Below are 19,425 nucleotides of genomic sequence, written 5' to 3'. Positions count from 1 at the left end.
GGGGGGGCTCCTGAGCTCCGAGCGGAGCTCTGCCCACCGGTGTCCCCGCGGCCTGCGGCTGCCGCGGGACGCCCGGGCCCTTTCCGCCGGGGTAACGGCGTTTCCCCCCTGCAGGTACCTGCTGTGCGCCTCGGGGGACTTCGTGAAGGTGTACAGCGTGAACACCGAGGAGACCCTGCGGCTCATGGGCGGCCACGCCGACCTGGTGACCGGCATCCAGCTCAACCCACAGAACCACATGCAGGTTTGCGGGGGCAGGTCTGGCCTGGGGGTGGTCGCGGGTGCCCCTGACCCTTATGTGGCTCCGCGGGGGCTGTCCCGGGGCTGCCTGGAGTTTGGGAGTCATTAGGGCGTCGTTGGGCTGATGTTTCGCGGAACCTGACAAGAAGGGTAGACGCTGTGTCAGTTACCTACAAACACAAACGTGAAATGTCATCTGGATTACACTCCTTGAATGGAATGACAACAAAACGGAAATATCAGCAAAATTTCCGGTTCTTTGATTGAAAGGGTAAAAGAAGTACGTGAGAAAATCAGAAATACTGTGGTTGGTGTTAGCCACTCTGTATCTGCTGGTACTGATACAGATTTGACTAAATCCCTTTAACTTGCCCAGTGGCTCCCTCTGCCCCCAGCCTGCCTTCCCTGCTCTCAGTTTGCTTGGGCTTTTTTGATGTCTATATGTAAACAAGAGTTATTTAACAAGAGGGACTGATCTGCATATTAGCTGTGCAAAATCTAATGTAGGTGTTAATAGATGTTCACGTGATGGGTATCTGTGCATTCACACTTTGTGACAATGTACATTTTAAACTAGAGTAGAAGTGTTGTACTTCCCTTGCACCTCCCTTGAAGGTCACACAGAGCTGGTGTCTGTCCTGAGTTTTTTATGATTCGGTTACCTGGAATCGCAGTTGTGATTGTATGTAAAATCTGGCTTTGATATATTGCTATTACTTATATAGTTGGTTTTTTTCTTCAGCTCTATTCTTCCTCTCTCGATGGCACTATTAAGCTGTGGGACTTCATGGATGGGATTCCCATTAAAGTATGTTGTTATTCTTTTTAAGAGCATGTCAAAAATGGGCACAAATCAGTCTGAGATGGATTGTTCTACTATGAACACTACCTAAAACCCATCTAATTATGGGAGTAATAGAATGTATGGTGATGATGATGATGCAGATTCTTTTGGGGAAGAAGATGGGAGATGTACTGACATACTGACTTTGCTACCTGTTGCAGTTTGGAGTCCAGTGTAGCTCTGGAAAGTGTGCTGCAGTTTGGGATATACCAACAGGAATTGTTACAATGGCTTGAAAATGTGGGCTGCTGACTGTCCTTTTGTTCACATTTTCTGCTAAATATTTCCCTCTGGGTGGGTATTCTGCTCTGTTTTAGGGGTAAGGTATCTAAAGGTTTTTCAGTAAATTGGATGTCTCATATTTTATTACTACTGTTTTAACATTTGTATTAGTCCTTGCTAGAATAAAGATATATTTATTTGACTTAGAGTCGAGAATTTCAGTTAACACATGAAGGTTTCTATAAGATATGATTTCCTTACTTTAAAGACATACACACAAATGTAGTAATTGTTGATTTCCTTCTCTTTTTTTCTTCAGACTTTCACTGTAGGATCCAAACTTCTGGCACTGTACACACCTGCTAGTGCTGAGGACTCAGTGTTTGTTGTCATTCCAAAGAAGGGTGAACGAGGTACAGTACAAGTAGCATCATCCATGTCATCTCAGTCATTCTGTGTCTGTGCCACTGTCCCAGCAGTGAACGGTGTGCTGCAAGAATGGCTTTAATATGTTAGCTGTGAAATATTTCTTAGATCCTGTGGCAGATGTCTGTAGTCCTGCATTTTGTACTTCTTTGTTTTCATTCTATGACATCTGTCCTTCCAATACTTGTCTAGAAGAGTGCTCATCTTTGCTTTTGAAGCACGTACTGCATGGATGTGATCTTGTAGATGCAGTAAATCTTTGAGCATTGCTCACCAAGGTACAGGTTGTAGTACTCAAGTTGGGTATGAGTGCTTGAGATTTTCCTCCCACCTTAGGCAGTATTAACATAAAGAGACTTGTCCTATTAACAGCATGCCTAGATATTTTTTTATGGGATTTTGTCTGCAATAAATACATCTAGGCCTTACTGTGTACTATAATATATTGCTATTTCAGAGCAAGAGCAAATACTGTGTGGCTTCCCTTGGTTTCTGCTTACTCTTGCACTGATATCCAGTGTCTGGTCCTCATTCTTCAGTACTACTGTTGGTTTCAAACAGATTTTTTTCTTTTGTCAGATACATTCCAGCTGGTCTCAGTTAAGCTGACAAAAGGAGCAGGCCAAGATCTGGAAGCCAAGGAGCTGTCAGTGGTTCTGGATGGTGTGGGTGCATCAATGAAGCACATTGCATTTGGAAGAGAAGTATGTTCGCCTTTGGCTTTTTTTCTTCTCTGGGGTGTTGGTTGGATGGGGTTTTTTTTCCTCTCAGATGAACTCTATGCTGTTTATGTCTTTATACAAGCACAGCATTAGTGAAACAAAAGTGAAAGTAAATGAATCAGTGTAAGACCTATGCTTTCTTTTATATTACAAAAAATAAAAGAAACTTTGACATTTATAATGGAAAAGTACTTAATATCAGCTTATATGTTGCCTCCAGTGTAAAGTACTTTGTAGTGAAATGTGCTTTATTTTTTTCTTGTGTAAGGACATAATCTGTATGTCCTAAATGGCTTTACTTTAACAGGGTGCATATGTCGCATCAGTGAAGGATGTGAATCTCCAAGTTTATTTTTTTAAACGGAAACTGTTGAACAGGTAAGAATGAGAATGAAAATATCAGGTATTGATTCAGTCTGGTATGTCCTAAATGTTTATTAACTCGTGATGTGTGCGCACATGATCTCATATTTGGTTTTCTGCTGGAGGGGATGTAGTCACTGTGTAGGAAGTTTCCTCTAGAAGTGAACAGTGAGCAGATCAGTGGCAGTGGTACCTTACCTTTACAGCTCAGGAATGTGTTTTTTTCAGTTAAATACTTAGGTTGGTGCTGAACTGAAATAAGTGACATCATTTGGGCAGGGCCCAGGAAGTGGGAGGGGAGGAGGAGAAAAGAGAGTGGAAGAGGGAGAGAAAGAGAGAAGCAAAATCTCTTTCAGCTTGATTGAAGGCAGAGAATTAAGGAAATCAAGAGAAAAGTAAGTCTGTCACTATTTTTTGAGAGTGCATGTAACCACAACAACTTGAAGATGTTTAATTTTGCTAACCAGAATTTTTTTTTATGTGCACTAGCTGAACCTTTTGAAGATTTGTTTTAGAAAAACCAACCCAACTCTTATAACTGAAGTTACTTTCTTAACTCTTGAAGGTTTTCTTTAAGTACAATGAAGACAAAAGGAGGAGACAATCACTTCAGTTGCGTCGTGTGCCATCCCACGGAGGATTGCATTGCAACTGGCCATGCTGATGGAAAGATTCGCCTCTGGTATGTGCATTTTGGTTAACTGTGTATCCCATAAACTCCTCTCACTGTAGGAATTCAGTCAAACCTGAGCAAAGCAATCTAATTTGTCTTTAGCATTGCCATTTTCAGAAGTCAGAATGAGCAATGAACCTGCAGTGCTGACAGTATAATGTGGAAAAAATGCCTATGTTAAGTTATGCTCCATTGAATCTAAACTTAGGTGTAAAAGGTAATGCAAGAGCAGCTTAAATAACTCTTTATGGATGAGTCCTAAGGAGAACACACCAGTGGAATACATGATTAAAAACGTTGCATGGCTAAGTTGCTTCCAGGGCTGAGTTGCTCAGTATAACTCAGATGTGGACCAGGAGAGTTCTGAAAACCTGTAGCCTGGTTCCTGCCCTCCTGCATCACTTAAGCATAGGATAAACTAGTCTAAAAGTTAGAGGACAGGATGATATAATTGATTCAATTCAGTATTTCCTTTTGTTTACTCTGTTGTTGATGTTGTGAGTAAAGAACTGTTCTGTTCCTCTCTACACAGGAGGAATTTCCACCACAGGAAAGAGTACACATATTCCACACTGCACTGGCATCATGATATTGTCATGGATCTGGCTTTTTCTGTGGAGGGTGAGTAAAAGAAAAATAAAACCAAAACAGAGCAATAAAAAAAAACCGTACCAAAAAGCCAACAAACCTCCATCAAACAAACAAAACCTTCTCAAATTTGAAGTGTTGCAGCAGACAAGGAAGCTCCAAGTTTGTCCACTTACTAACAAGTTAATTTCTAGAATTTTAAGTATGTCCAGGAAGGATCTGAAATAAAAACTAACAGAGTTGTTATTGTTTTATATGTATTTTGACTGACATTTATAATGTCAAATATCTGCCTTCTGTGGTAGAAAAAAATCTAACCCCTTCTCTCACCTCTTTTCCCTCACCTCCACTCTCCCTCCCCTTCCATTTCATTAATAATACTGATGAGTTCTTTCCAGTTTTACTTCCATCCAAATAAAACAAGCCAGTCTTGTCTGAGCTCAAACCTGCTGTCAGAAATACTACACATGTATCTGAATTTTGTGATCTGAACTATTCTTAAGGTATTTCTTAGTGCAAAATACCTCTTACAGAAGGAGAACAATTCAGCCATATCCTAGCACAAATACTCAGCTGATTCAGAAAGTGATGGATCTACTACTGCCAAAGTATTGTTTAAATTTCACTGTAGGTACAAGTTCCTGTTAGTTAATCCAAGTTTCTCTAGCAGTTTAACCGGGTATAATGAGAAACGTATTTATGTGTATTGCCCAGGCTTAATATGTTTGCTTTTGACAGTTTTGAGAAACTCATGTCTGTCTGTTGTTGTAAAGACATAGGCTGCTGATTTTATTTTTAAGCAAAACCTTTTAACTGTATTTTTATTGCTGGAAAAGGAACCAGGTTGCTGAGTGGTGGAGTGGAATCTGTTCTAGTCCAATGGCACAATGAATCTTCATGCCAGAAGGATTTCCTGCCTCGTTTGGGGTCTCCTATCGAGTACATTTCCATGTCCTCCGACGGCGCTCTCTGCTGCACCTTGCACACAGATAACAGTAAGGCAAAACACATCCAAGTATCACTTCAATGGAAATGCAAATCTGTATGAGCTTTATTTTGTTGATTTTGGATTAATTAACTAGGAACTGCATAAAATTTCATTACTGATCTGAAAAAACAGATGCTTGTAGTAATCTTTTGTTCTTTGATTAATTTTGTGAATTTGCCTGGTGACTGCTGTAACTTGGCTTTCCACCTTGGTGTCATAAACTGAGCAAAGATAAATTTGCAGTACAGATGGTTACAGTCCCTTTCCCACCAGGAGATGGGTGCCTTTTGCAAGACTTTGCTTTCTCTTTCAGGAATTACGATAATCAACAGCAACCTAAGGTTTTCCAGAAGTATTCAAGGGCTAATCAAAAGTAAGAGCAGTAAGATTTATCTTCCACTTAGAGAGTGGAATGTGTCACTTGACAGCTTTGGTCATTTGTTACCTGATTTTCATTTTCAGGTCGGGATGTCAAGACTGGACTAGCAGTTGATCCTAGAACCAAAGCTTTGGTCCTGAATGGGGAGCCAGGCCACTTGCAGTTCTATTCCCTCCAGAGTGACCAGCAGTTGTTCAGTGTAAGTTGGATGGGCTTGTACCAAAACTTTAATTTACTCAGTCAAGTAACTTGTGAATCAGAATTTATTTGAAGACTTAATATGGCAAAGGGGAAAAAAAAAACCTTGCAGCTATTCCACAAAGCTGGATTCCAGACTGAGATGTTCTTGGCTTTATCTGAGACTTCACTTGCTAAGCAAGTCTAAATATTGATACTGAAAAAAGTACTTCAAAACAGTGTGCTGTCCTGTTAAATGTCAAAAATTTCTAGGTAAAACAACTTCAAATTATTTTTCATTCTTTCTTCACTTCGCATCATTGGAATACAGATGCCCAAATCTGCTTTCCCCACATGTTGGGGCACTGTTTCGTGCCACAGCCCAGTCAGGTATAACTGGAGCCTTCAGAACATCCTTTCTCCATGGTTTTATGAGTGGTATCTCTTATAGCTCTACCTGAATTTTAAAATACACTTCTGGCCTTGCTTTGCAGCTGGACATTGTGCAGCGCCAGTACATCCACCAGGCGGGTCTCAAGCAGTCAGACCTGGTGAAGGTGGCATTCAGTGCTCAGGGCACCTGGCTGGCCACAGTAGAGGAGAGTGAAGAAGTGACTGATCCCGAGTTACAGCTGAAACTGTGGTTCTACCATGAAGAAATGCAAAGGTAGTGAGAATAGAGCTGCCCTTCCAGCTCTCTGTCACACAAATCCCTGCACAGACGTTGCCTTGCAAAGGCGGTTTTTCCAGATCTAGGTAGTTCACTCTGCATGCTACAGCATCTGCAACAGAACACAGAGTGGCACTGAATACACTTACAGTAATCAGAGGCTGTTGTAACCATGGGACTTAAATTCACATATTTTCCTGATATTAAAAATCAGGGAGCTGACAGAATGGTTCTATAGCCCATATAGTTTTCCCACCTGTGTGTAATCCATCGTGAATTGATTAGTCCTTCTCCGGAAGGTACAGAAGATTATAATTCTGTTGTTGATCTTTGTCTTTAGCAAACATATGCATCTGGTTAATAACGCTTTCCCTAATTTTCCTATTTAAAAAATTACATTTTGACTACAAATCGTTATTTTCTTAAAGAAGAAACAAGGCAAAAGAAAGCTACTACACAGATCAGCTATGTAACTGATTTTTAAAGTAGTGGAAAGACTGCCCAGAGTTCAGACTTTGAGAGATGCTTGCCTAGTGATCATTCTTGGTGCTGGGTTACTTTGTGGAAGCCATTAGGGAAATCTGATCTGTTAATGCAATACTATTTAGCTGTCTTAATGAGAACTTTGATTGCTCTTCTCCCTGCCCATTCCAGAATCAGCTTTAACTGAAGCCTTCCCCAAGTTCCAAATGAAATAGAATGGCAAGCTTCTGTTTTCTTTTCTTATAGCTTTCAGCTGAATACCAGAATAAACACACCCCATGACAACCACATCACAGACATGTGCTTTCGTGACATGGATGAACTGGGAGATGACTCTCTCATACTGGTAACAACTGGCAGAGACTGTGTGTTTAAAGTCTGGGTGATGGTAGAAGACACTGATCCAGAAGGTAAGCATGGTCAAAACATAAACTTACTCTTACTTGCACCTTGTAACATAGAACCATAAGAATAACCTGAGTTGGAAAGGACCTACAATGACATTTGAAGTCATGCTATAGAAATTAAGACCCTACCTTCATTTGCTCAGTCCCATGCGTTGATCTGTTTCTGCTGCTGTATGAAGTATTGTGTTCTCCTGAGCATCCTGTGGTGCAGTTCTGTCGTAGCTCCACAGTATTACGGTTTGGTATTGAGGTTCCTGAAATAGCCAGGGAGACCTTGGCAAGCTGCTGCAGAAGAGAATGGCAGCCTGTGTTTATTGGTTAAAGAATTGTTTGTGGTAATGATTTTTCCATATTGAGAAAATGGATTTTTGTCAGTCCTCTAGGTAGGCTTTTCATTTGAGACTCCTGCTCAAAGGAGCAGGATGCAGAAATGTGTTATTCTGTTTGAGCTGACTTAGTGTAAAATAATAGCTCTTTTGCCATTCTCCAGATGCACCACTTCAGAGTTCATTTTTTGAACCTCCTTCCTTTCCATTAGGTCATAGAATGGGTATTTAGGTATTTCTGAGATGCTTTTAATAACCAAATTTCACCTCTTAAAAGACATGATGATGTTCCCTTCCTTCAAACAGACCATCTGTGTTTTGATTGCTCTGTATGCCTTTGAATGCAAAATACAAAAGATTTCCAACGTACTAATTTCCATTTATTTAAATGTTGTTACAGTGTCAGGCACACTTAAGTGAAGTAGCACTTTGCTGCCATTTGGATGTCTTGTCATTTCATGTTCCCAGTAGCTGTGATAGTGGTCTTGCTGAACTGCTTGCAGTTCAGTAATCTGTTTGTCTTTTCATGGGCAGGTGAGAACATGTTCAAAAGTACTTTTGAGCTATTAGGGTTTCCATTTGGCAAACTTTGCCAAACCAACTTTCTCTTTCCAAGCTGTTTGTTCCTCAACAGTGGCTGCTGATGAGAAGAAAGACAAAATCTTGTGTTATTTACTGCATTAATAGTAACCCCCTCAATGGTATCTGAAAGAGTGTTGGTTTTGCTTTTTTTCATAAATTATTCTGAGCTTAAATTATATCTTAACTTAATGAGCAGATACTTTGGTCTTGAGTGTAGTGTCAGTTGGGGATGAAACCGATTTTTTTTTCTTTCCACAAAATAGTTTTGTATCTGCTGCCTGCCATCATCAGGATGTATTTTAAGTGACTACATGGTTCTGTTTCATGGCATATGTAAAAGTACCAGTTAGCGGTGACTGCTGTGGTGTATTTGCCCAGTGGGGCAGAGTAGGAATGCACAGGTAGAAAGGGTTGACATGCTGCAGCTTCTCTGCAGCAAATACTAGTTTACCAATGAGTTCCTCAGTTGAGTACACTCTGGTATGTGTTAACTGCAGCAGGTCTCCTGCTGGGCCCCCTAGATGGTGCCATGCAGTTGGAAGTACTCAATCATTTCTGGCTTTTTTTTTTTTTTTTTTTTTTTTTTTTTTTTTTTTTACTGTCAGGTCTTTTAATCATCAACTTGTAGCCCTTATATAAAGGATATTTTAGCATAGGATGAACTTACTGTCCTTTTTTTCCTCATCCTACTCAAATGTTTCAAAAGCATGCTGTAGGAACTATTTTATACTGGGAAATGTATGTTAATGTGGTAAGTACATCACTTTGCTCTGGTTTATTTTATGGTGATTATCCACAGTGGGAAAGGTGTCCCAACAGAATGCAGTGGCAGGTGAACCAACACACGGAAGCATGCTGGTGGGTCACTTGGTGATCCTCGAATCTTCTGTAAATGAACCATGAGCTTTGTTGGACTTAAATGCAGCCTGTGTTCAAATTTTGAGTAATGCTCGTGTTTTTGCTAGAGTTAGAACAATGTTTCAGAACAAGTGTTGAATCTATTTGAGTATCATTTTATCTAACCTCTGCCTATTTGAGACCACAGTTAATGGAGTTGGCAAACTAAGCATGAATATTGTACCATGCCAGTCTCAGGGTTCACTGTTCAAATGCAAAACTGAGGACAAATGAAAACCCTACCAGCTGTTTCTCATACTAGAACAGGGCAGATTCTCTGTGCTCATCAAAAATTGTGAAAGGAAACTGCCTTTCTCTTGAGCCTATTTTGCAATAATACTTGAATTCTTCTTTTGTCATGTATAGACTTGAATTAACTGGCTTGTTCATTCAACGCAGCACAGCAGAGTGTGAGCTGGAGCTGTGACTTTGTAGGCAGCTACCACAACTACCAAGCTACAAACTGCTGCTTCTCAGAAGATGGCTCTTTGCTTGCTGTTAGCTTTGAAGAAACTGTCACTGTATGGGATTCACTTACTTGGGATCTTAAGTGTACATTTTGCCATCCACCTGGAAATATAAGGTACATTTTTCATCTGCTCATTTATGTCTCATTTGAACTCTCAGAACAGAAAGAATCAATTCATAGCAGTCCAAGACCTTGTATATGTTCACATAAACATTGAATTTAACAGTCTTATTAATTCATATATAGAAAAGACTAAAGTGGCTTTTAGGTCGTTGGTTAAAAATACTATTACAAATAAGATCAAGTGTTCCTTCTTACTTGCTTATGTCTCCTGTACCTCTCATCCTTAAATTTGTATCATGGGGCACACACAAGTAGTGTGTTGATAGCCCTTCTCTTTTTCCACATTAATCCAGGGATAAATCAAAGTCCTGGAAAAGTATAAATACAAGAAGTGGTGCTTTATTTGTGTATGTATACATGCAAATAGAAATTATATCAATAAAGGCATAATGACCTTACCTGTACTATGAAATACATATCTTGATCCTCCTTAACCTCTGTTGGAAAATCCATGTTTGCCTGGCAGACTATCCCAGCAATGCTCCATTCTATGCTGTCATGATAAAAGATACCATCAACATTTTGTGGTCACAATGTTTTAAAGACTACTGACACAAAGAATCATAGCAGCATACAGAGATTTGTCCCTTCCATGTGTTGTGTGTATGTTTGTAAGCTTTTCTTTCGTGTTACGGAGTCTGTTTTGTATTGGTCCTCTAAGATTAGAAACTGAGAAATGTATTCTGAAACTGGTGTGCAGGAAAATTGTGGGAGGCATGTGAGCCACCGGCTTGGTGCAGTGGCAAGCTTTTCCCAGGCCAGCTGCTCCTATAGCCTTTACTATTTATTATATTAAAAGGAAACAAATTACTCTAGGAATATAATGAATTAGTGTATTAGTTGCATAACTTCAAAGGGCTATGCTTTAATATACAAATTCTGTCCCTTATTAGCTTTTTTTGAAAATCTTTCATCATTAGAAGTCATAAGGCTGTTCTGTTACTTTCAAACAAGAGACTGAGAAATCAAATCACATGCTTTCTTCAACTGGAGCAGCTTATAATAACTTTTTTTTAACTACTCCTATCTTTCTGTTTCCTTAACAATAGTAGGCCTTCTTTAAATATGGAAGTTATTTTCTAATCCCAATATGAACACATAAAATTATGTATGGTTTTGTAATCTATTTAAGCATTTTAAATCCCTCCTTTATATTGGAATGCTGTAGAAACATGTAATCCTTATATATTTATGCATACTTTAAATCATCAAACTTCCCTTATAGTTGTGTGTGGAGTTTCGTACCACTAGAGATTAATTGAAAAAGCAAATTTCTGATTTAGGTGTCAAAACTAAATCATAACTGAATGGTTTTTGTGATTTATTAGTAGTTGCTACATAGAGAAACAAAGATGAACTCTGAAGGTGACTAATTTGTTTTGACTTTTTACTTCTGTAGGAACATCTGCTTTGGGAGACTAACATGTTCCAAGTACCTTATTGGTGCCACTGATTATGGCTTTCTGTGTTGCTGGAACCTGCTCACTTGTGCATGTAAGATCAGCTTGAATGTGTGCTACAATAATTTAATACTTGAAATTACTGTGAAACCTTGAAATAATTCTAGTTCAGTTCCAGATTTACATGCTACAAAATGCCCTATGGAAATGGGATGATTTTCATACTTAGGATAGTATCCTGTCCAGCATGCATGTGCTTTGTGTGCATGTGCAAGATATATTGTAAGTTAGGTGAATGATAACCCAATAAAAGGTAGTATTTCTTACACTTGTGTAGAACTTGGTAGCATTTGTGTGTTTTTATTCACCAGGGAATGAGTGAAGCTGCCTTTTCCAGCAGCTAAGGGCCTGTGCGTTGTTTGTTTGACCTTTAGTTTGGCTCCTTTTCACCTCTGGCTCTTGCTGTGTTCGCTTTTCAGTGGAGTGGAGTGCCCACCTCAATGTCATGGTTCTGCAACCTGATCCCCTTTCTGAACATATTGCTGCAGTCTCATGGCTCTCCAAAGAGTCCAGCTGTAAGTACAAAGCCTTCTTTGACAAGTCATAATTTAAAACTGGGAAAGCACCATTTCTAGAAAAGGTTTTCTTAGAATTCAGACTCTGAAAGCTGCAAGATGGACTTCAGTGTGTGCTTGCACCTGTGGAAACAGAGACACATCTGACAGCAGCATTCAAACACAGCATGTTATCTTTTCTTCCTGCAGGTAGTTTCTGGTGTAGGATACAGCTCAGGATTAACCACACTTTCTGGGTGACAGTCTCAAATGTTCTTGACCCTCTCTTATAAATGCAGAACTGTACAGCTACATTTTAGAGCTCTGACATTAAATTAAGATAACTCTTCCTACAGAAATGTTAATTTCCAAGTGTGTTCTCTGGATTTGGAGTACTGTGAAAGGTACCTTCTATTATGCAGTAAAGTTACCCAGTTATGTTCCTGCAAATAGTGCTTGGAGGCAATCCTGTCCAGCCTTCCCGGACTTTGACAATGCAGAGCTTTGACAGCTGCCAGGAGGGTAAGAATTTCCTGATTCAATGAGAACATTTTCTTGGTTTTGCAGTGTTTGTGTTTAAACCAAATGAGCCACGGCCAATCTACATCCAGAGAAACCTTTGTAAAGAAAAGATCCTGCTTGCTGCCTTCGTTCCAAGAGATGAACCTGAAATTATAAGCTCAGAAAAATACCTTTGGCTAAGAAAATCCCAGCTATTTTTTCTTACAGATACACAAGTAAGGAAAAGTAATTGGCAGGTGGTTCCTGGGGAAAAACTGTTGTCTTTAAAATAGTTGGATGCAAATTCAGAGTTCTGCTTATGAGTGTAGGAGTTTCTTTTTGTCATTTCAAGTCAGTGTAAGCCATGCTTTGTTGAAGGCTTTCAACTGCCTGAACAGCCTAAGCTCAAAATTATTTACTGGTTTTCTACTGTGAATATTTAATGAAGAAACTAGATAACTTGGGAACATTGCCTATGCAGTTTAACTTAAACAATCACCTAGAAGCTGTATATATTACTGCTGATTATACAGATGTTCCATGTGATGTTCAGTTTCCCTGTAATTTCTGGATGGGGGTGTGGGGTTTTTTGTTTGTTTTCCCAAAAAGTCTATAGAACCTCTAGGTCCATTCTTGCTTCTCTTCAGGTTCTTTCCAAAATAAAGAGGAAGGGATGGTTTTGCCTCTTCCACTTGACTGATAAAAGCTTTTGGGCTAGTTGGAAGCTTCTCTAGGCAAGGTATGGAAATATGGAAAGCAGTTTCACATGTGATAACTGTGCTACTTCCTTCTGTATTTTAGGAGCTAATGACACTTAGCACAAAGTCTCTGGAAGAAAGGCTTACACCATCAAGCAAACAGGTACCTCTTATAGAAGTTCTGACTGAGATGGACAGAGCAGTTCACAATTCAGATGGTGTTCATTCTGTCATATTGAAATTCCCTTCTGTCATGGAAATGCACACCGGACCCTTACCTGGAGGCACTTAGCTGAAGGAGCAGTAATCTGGATTTGCTTATTTTTTGACAAGAAGTGCTATTTGTAAAAATTTTTTTTAAAAGTATCAGTAAGACACTCTCCATTTCCCCTGGGGGGGGGAAAAAAAAATCATTTTCTAAAAGATTCAGGTTACACAAATGAAGCAAAATGTTTGAGTAAGTTCTTTCCTTTTCTTGGTTTCTGTAACACTTGGAACCTTGAGTGTGGTCTGAACTGTGCTTTCTGATGAGGATGAGCAGTTGTTAGTCAATTGTGACTTATCAGTGAGGAGGAATTCCAGAATTGCATTCTAGTATGTATTTCTGTGGAGAAGTAGCCTGGGAAATTGGATTTTTTTTTTTTTTTGATTCATGTTGAAGACGTGTTTCATACTTGCTGAAATAGCAGCATTTGATTGATTTGTTTGATTAGATAAAATAGACCAAAGTAGAAGTTAGTATCTTTCTAATGCAAAATCCTGTTGGAATGTGGGCATAAGCAATCCGTTTCTTTGGAAGGTGGGGAAATAATTTGGTGCTCAGATGAAGGTACATTGATGTAGGAAAATGCCAAAAGACAAGGTGCCATGTTTTGCTTCCCGTTACATAACTTAATCTCTCTGCAGATGATGCTGGAGTATAAAAGACCTTTTTGGTCCAAAGTGGAACTTGAAAAACCCATTCTTGGTTTTCTGACATGTGCACCACCTTCCATATTTGGAAGTTAATTGGTACATCTGCCAACTAAAATCTGGTGTTCTTGGGTCCAGATTCTGGAGAGTTTTGCAACCCTCTGTGCAGTGTTCTCTCCAGACCCCTGAGAATGAGTACAAAGAGCCACATAGCTCAGTTGAGTTAAACTGGAGTGTAAACTTTTGTCATCTGAGTTTATTCTGAATTTTGGTGACTTAAAAGGAGATAGAACTTAGATGTGTGACACTAAAATTCTACTTACATTTTTTCAAGCTGGCAGTAGAAGAAAGTCTTCCTGTGACCCCATTTAGTTTGCTCTTGGGAAAGCACAGACATCAGCAAGCACAAGAGGATATAGACCTTGGAAAACCAGTTGTTCATAATAAGCAGGAGCAAGCTTCACCTGCTGTTAAAGAGGTAGGAGTAATTCCAGCAAATGTACAAGCAAAATCACAACAAACAGAATCTTTCATAAAGCTTTCTGTTTTATCTTTGCAGCTTTTGCACACTCCAGCACATGTTTTGCCATCTGCTTCCTTCCTCTGCACTATATTTATTAACTCATTGCTCATCTCCAAAGAGAACAAAAGGTAAGAAAATTTCAAGAACTCTCCTTAGTTATCAAAGTTCTTTTAAATTACGTACTTCTTTATTTAAAGTGTAAAAGCAGTTTTCCAACACTTTATCTATGCAGTAAGTTAGTGGAATACTTAGTGTGGCAATGGTCTGGCTGTTCAGTGTATTGGCTCTTTTGTTGCTGTTGTTTTTGCTGGGTTTTGCATAATGTGCTTATATGCAAAATGCTGCCTTTTGCACTCAGATGCTCTCTATGAATTTAACTTTATTGCAAGGATTTAATGGCTTTTTTTTGGTTAAATATTAGGTTCTCAACTTTATTTGAAATTACTGTGACTTCCTGCATAATTTTTGGTTTCAGTTTCTAGATAAACCAAGAAGTTAGAAGCTTGGTCTTAAGAATTTGTTTAGAATTCAAATTTCATTTCTAATTAAGCTACAAAATACAAGTGTAAGCACACCTCAGTTTGGCTTACAATGCATTCATTCCAATTTAATAGAATAGTTTGAGAGGTATTTAAAATTGTAGCTTACCTCTTTGGGATCAATGTGTGCTGCTAAAAAAGGAATGCAGGCCCAGGGATTATGACAGTAGTTTTGTTTTAGGATTAATATCTTGTCATTTACACTGAAGCCAGTTAAATGATTGCATTTTTGTGCCATCTGTTCTTTAAAGTGTTTCATTAAACTCTGCCAGGCCAGAGATGAAAACCTGTCCTTGGAATCAGCTGTTGTGGATTTGCCAGACGGGCAAGCGGGTGGTTCACTGGGTGGGGGCTCACCTGGAAACAAACAGCAGCTGGAGCAGCTCCTCAGTGTGCTCTGTGTTGTGCTATAACAGCAGTGTCCTGGCTTCTGCCACGCTGTGCCAGCCACTGCTGCAAGATTTCTTACTGCATGGCACAGCAAAACATCAACAAAACAAAAATCTAATACATGGAAACTCACATCTAGTTTCAGTTCTGAAGAATGTGAGAGTTCAGTGACCTGTGTAAATATTTGCACTTGTAGAGCTTGTACTTTGACAGTGGTGGTTAGTATGGCTGTGCATTTAAAGGTCCATGTAAGGGCTGCAGCAGTGGGCCCTTGAAGATTGACCAGAATTTATCCCTGTACAGTGTATATATTATACAGTGGATAATTATTAACATTAAATGCTTTTATTTTCCTTGGCACTATGATATTACTGTGTGCTTCTCCATTTACATTTTGTGAGTGATGAATAGTTTGTATTAGAACAGATGATTTTTAGAAGACCACTACTGTTCTGCCATGCAGTTCACTCCTAATGAGATCTGGAATATTTATACAACAGACACATGAACTAATACTATTAATTAATGCATTGTAAATGGTAGCTGTTCCATATAATTCTTTGGAATTCTGCTTTCTACTTCAGCACAGGCTTAAACCTCTTGAACTCAGAACAGAACAGCCACTTTAAACAACTATGTTTAAAAAAAAAAAGAATTTGTCTTTCCTAGTAACACTCTAGGTATTGTTGCACTTTTTAAGACCAAGTGACCTCTTTCAGATTTGAAAGAGAAGAATGGCCTTCTTGATACTGTCTCACCTACCAGTTTATCCAGTGTTCCTAATCCTGTAGGACTGTGATGTTGTAACATTTGTCATAACGCTGACCTGCCTGCTTTGCAGTTATGTATTACATTTCAAGAAAGAAAACTATTTTAAGTTTACTTACAAGAAATCTATTTGAAAAATGGCTTGAAATTGAGATGGCAGGAAAAGTATAGTAGTTTTAAAGTAGACTGAAATGAAAAAAAAAAAAAAGATAAAATCTGATGTTTACTTAGTTATTTGCATGATAACTTCACCCCATAGTACTGTAGTATGTGAGAGTACCTATTAATTGGGTTGTTTCCAACCCACTTCACTTCCAGTGCTGAAGAAGTTGCTGATGAAGTAGAAATGGAAAGTGAAAAAGCAGAGGATGATTCAGATGAAGAAGATGCCACAGAAATGGAACAAGAAGATACAAGCCATATGGAATTATTAGGAGAGATGACATGTAAACTGTCTAAATCCCAGGAAAAAGAACTACGAAAAATAAGAAAAACGGACTACAGTTGGGTATCAGCCTTCTAAACAGACATCTTATGGTTTTTTATACTGCAAGTTGAAGCTCTGTGGATTAAATATTCTTTAAAAAAATTTTTCAGGTCCTTTGGCCAAAAATTTTGGCAGCTTCTCTTTCCAAAGGAATGCAGAACTAGGGGGAGGGATTAAAGGTTTGAAAAGCTGATTCTGCTCCTAGTTTATTACTGATTCTCTGTGACCTTAGAAAACATTTAACCTGGTTTGGGGACTTTTTTCCCCCCTCTTGCAAGTATATTTAAAAGGCTAATAGCAAAACTGAGTTCATTATCTGACTTGTGATCAGCTAGCAGAGTGACAGCTCAGCTGCTGAAAATTTTCTCCACTGAGGCTGGGTTACTGCTGCCAAAGAAGCAGCAGCAAATGCCTTCAGTCGATAGAGCTTAGCTCAAGGTGTGGCAGGGGAAATCAGGGTGGTTCTTAGTGCTGTATACAGATCAGTAACAAGTCTCCTCCCCAGAAGTTCCTCTCCAGGTGTGGAGAGAGATGAGAAGTGCTTTAACATGGCTGGTTAGAGAATATAGATATCAGTGTTTTGTGGAGTTCACAGAGTATGGAGATTCTTAGGCAGAGGGTACTCAGTGTATCAGAGCACAATGAAACCTTTCCAAATATCAAGACAACTGCATCGTGTAGGAGATGTATCAGTTTATGGGGCAGCCAGTTTAAGAGGCCTCTCATGCATCAGCTGGAGTTCCTATATATCATTTAACAATACATATCAGAGTGTAGAATTGGTTTGAAGTGGTGAATTTGAGAGCCTAAGAGTGAGTTGCCTGTGGTGCTGCAGTATGAAGGCAATCAGATGCAAATGGCACAGGTCACTGAAAGTTCTGAAGAAACAATATTTGCTAAAACTATTCAGATGAAAAATGCTGGAACAAGAACAATCCAACTCCTGTCAGTGAAACCTGAGTTCTCCCTACTCTGCCTTTAAAACAAAGTGGAAGACCCTTTCCTTCCTCTCTTTTGTTACCACCGTATAGTGGAAGGCAGTTAGTGGCAACACTTTTCTTTTTTGGGGGGAAATTATCCTACAACAGACAAAATCTGTCACTTGCACCCATGTACAGAAAGACTGAAGGTCATCCTTAGGCATGAAGGAAAGCACCTCAAAATTATTTTGCTGGCAGGTTTACCTCTCCCATTTTAACACAAAGGCAGAGTGTTTGCTCCTAGTGAGCAGCGCTGGCCCTTGGTGTGCTGGCAGGTCCATCATCAGCTGCCTTGGGGTCAAACGGGTCCCAGGCTGCAGCCAGGAGGGATGGATGTTGTACCCAGAACGTGGCACAGCAGTGACTTCATTTCTGCATTTAGGAGTGAGGTACTTTGGATGTTGGGCCTGCCATGGTGAGGGTGTGGGGGGAGTCTTAATCCCTGAGAAATGGAGACACTGCCATAGAGACGGGTACTGAAAAGAACTGTTAAAAAACAAGTCTGCCGCTAGGTCTGAGTGCTGGCTTCAGAAAAAAAAAAAGAAAAAGCCAAAAATTAGTTTAAAACTCGTTATTAAAGAAAATTTACCTTTTTATTCTTTATGTTCACTGTCATAGATGTCAAAACATGAATGTGGGGATATGAAGATAATTCAGAAGACATTGGTTTCTGTAAAGAGCCTTGGAATGTCTGCCATGCAGCTTGAATTGAGTGATGATAGTCCCTTGCCCACTCTTTATATGTCCTTCTCATCAGACAATAATGTGAAAAATAGTTAATTGATACAGTTTCAGACTAAACCAGCTAGGGTTAACTTAGTCTCATGGCAGCAAAGGGCTCCTGCATCTTCTCATACAATGAAGTCAGGTACTGCAGCTCTTCAGATCATTACTTACGACTGTGAGGCACATTTTCTTCTATCAGATTACTTACCTAGGACTAGTATTGCTGAGAATTTTAGGAATGTGTTTAATTTTTAAGCATCTTGCTTTCTTGTTTAGGCCTTGGTACGCAGAAAAAATAATACTTTAAAACCAGTAAAAGTTTTACAAATTTAGTTTGCCTGTAAGTTCATGTATCTTTTATTTCTATCACAAACTTACAGGGAGAGAAGGAAAACACCTTAATCCCATCACCACCTTGCCAGTTTTCTGGTTTTGCATTTTTCTCCCTTTGTATAACAGCTTTTTAGATAACCTTATGGTATATATAGCTGAAGCAAAAAAATCACAGCTCCCCAAATGTTATGCAATTTTTATTTCCATCCCTCTTATCTGTGGAGCTGAAACTGATACAGCCTTTTCAGAACCTTGGACCCAGTGGATTTTTCCCTAAATGAAAAGTTTCAACAGAACAAATAGGGAAATTGTGTTAAGACTGTAACTGACAAATCATAGGTTTTGAAAACTCAGAAACATTAAGAAACAGAAAATACAGGAAAATAAAAAGATCAGTAAATAGATTTTCCCCCTTTCAAAATATGCACTATACTAAGAAAGGCACACTGAAAGGTTTTTGTATTTTTTCTTACATAACATCAGACTTCAGCTCTGTGAAAAACAAGTGTGAGTTGAGCAGAGATCTATACACATGTTGCTTTAAAAGCGCTGTGTCAAAGCCTGGTTGTGTTACTGTGTCAGCAACATTTAAGTGTGGCTTTAAAAAGGAGGAAACCTTACTATCTGTTCATGTGGGGTTTTTTTAAATTCACATGTTCTTGTGAAAGTCAAGTGCTTTCCTGGAAGCCATCCTGGTATGAGCAAGAGACAATTCACATGCAAGCCAGCATCTGAAGGTGCAGTTTAGTGTTGTGTTCAGGCAGTAGTGCATTGTTAGGAATCTTCATCAAGATACAGCTGTTAGACTTAAATCTTTTGTCTTTACTGACGTGGTTTTGCTTTGCACATTTGCACTTTGACTGAACATACTGGGATAACAAAGAGGGACCTCACTTTGTAGTTCTGTGTGTTTTCTACTCAAGAAGGAAATACATTTCTGGTTACAGTTTTACTACATTTAGTAGGCACATTCTAGACCAACCTTTTAGAAAATGTCTTCTGAATGATACTGCAATTACAATGAAGAATACAGAG

General features: G+C 39.1%; 1 protein-coding gene across 1 annotated transcript in view; it reads left to right on the top strand.

Moving 5' to 3' along the window:
• The window catches only part of WDR75 (WD repeat domain 75), a 17,545-nt gene extending 1,001 nt beyond the window's left edge, over nucleotides 1–16,544 (top strand). The window contains exons 2-21 of the mRNA XM_042040858.1: nucleotides 115–244; nucleotides 983–1,048; nucleotides 1,626–1,719; nucleotides 2,312–2,436; nucleotides 2,762–2,832; nucleotides 3,383–3,499; nucleotides 4,023–4,111; nucleotides 4,915–5,073; nucleotides 5,380–5,439; nucleotides 5,529–5,644; nucleotides 6,117–6,289; nucleotides 7,022–7,185; nucleotides 9,387–9,570; nucleotides 10,979–11,073; nucleotides 11,459–11,554; nucleotides 12,101–12,270; nucleotides 12,836–12,895; nucleotides 13,979–14,122; nucleotides 14,204–14,295; nucleotides 16,183–16,544. Coding sequence (XP_041896792.1) covers nucleotides 185–244; nucleotides 983–1,048; nucleotides 1,626–1,719; nucleotides 2,312–2,436; nucleotides 2,762–2,832; nucleotides 3,383–3,499; nucleotides 4,023–4,111; nucleotides 4,915–5,073; nucleotides 5,380–5,439; nucleotides 5,529–5,644; nucleotides 6,117–6,289; nucleotides 7,022–7,185; nucleotides 9,387–9,570; nucleotides 10,979–11,073; nucleotides 11,459–11,554; nucleotides 12,101–12,270; nucleotides 12,836–12,895; nucleotides 13,979–14,122; nucleotides 14,204–14,295; nucleotides 16,183–16,387 — 2,340 coding nt within the window. The 5' untranslated portion in view covers nucleotides 115–184 and the 3' untranslated portion in view covers nucleotides 16,388–16,544. The remainder of the gene's footprint in view (nucleotides 1–114; nucleotides 245–982; nucleotides 1,049–1,625; nucleotides 1,720–2,311; nucleotides 2,437–2,761; nucleotides 2,833–3,382; nucleotides 3,500–4,022; nucleotides 4,112–4,914; nucleotides 5,074–5,379; nucleotides 5,440–5,528; nucleotides 5,645–6,116; nucleotides 6,290–7,021; nucleotides 7,186–9,386; nucleotides 9,571–10,978; nucleotides 11,074–11,458; nucleotides 11,555–12,100; nucleotides 12,271–12,835; nucleotides 12,896–13,978; nucleotides 14,123–14,203; nucleotides 14,296–16,182) is intronic.
• The last annotated feature ends 2,881 nt before the right edge of the window (nucleotides 16,545–19,425 follow it).

This window comes from Corvus kubaryi, unplaced genomic scaffold (assembly GCF_017639235.1).
Source record: "Corvus kubaryi isolate FWS band 111438036 unplaced genomic scaffold, C.kubaryi_AGA036_p1.0 37396, whole genome shotgun sequence".
Taxonomy (NCBI): Eukaryota; Metazoa; Chordata; class Aves; order Passeriformes; family Corvidae; genus Corvus; species Corvus kubaryi.
Note: the sequence above shows the minus strand (reverse complement) of the source record. Positions and strands in the feature narration are given on the sequence as shown.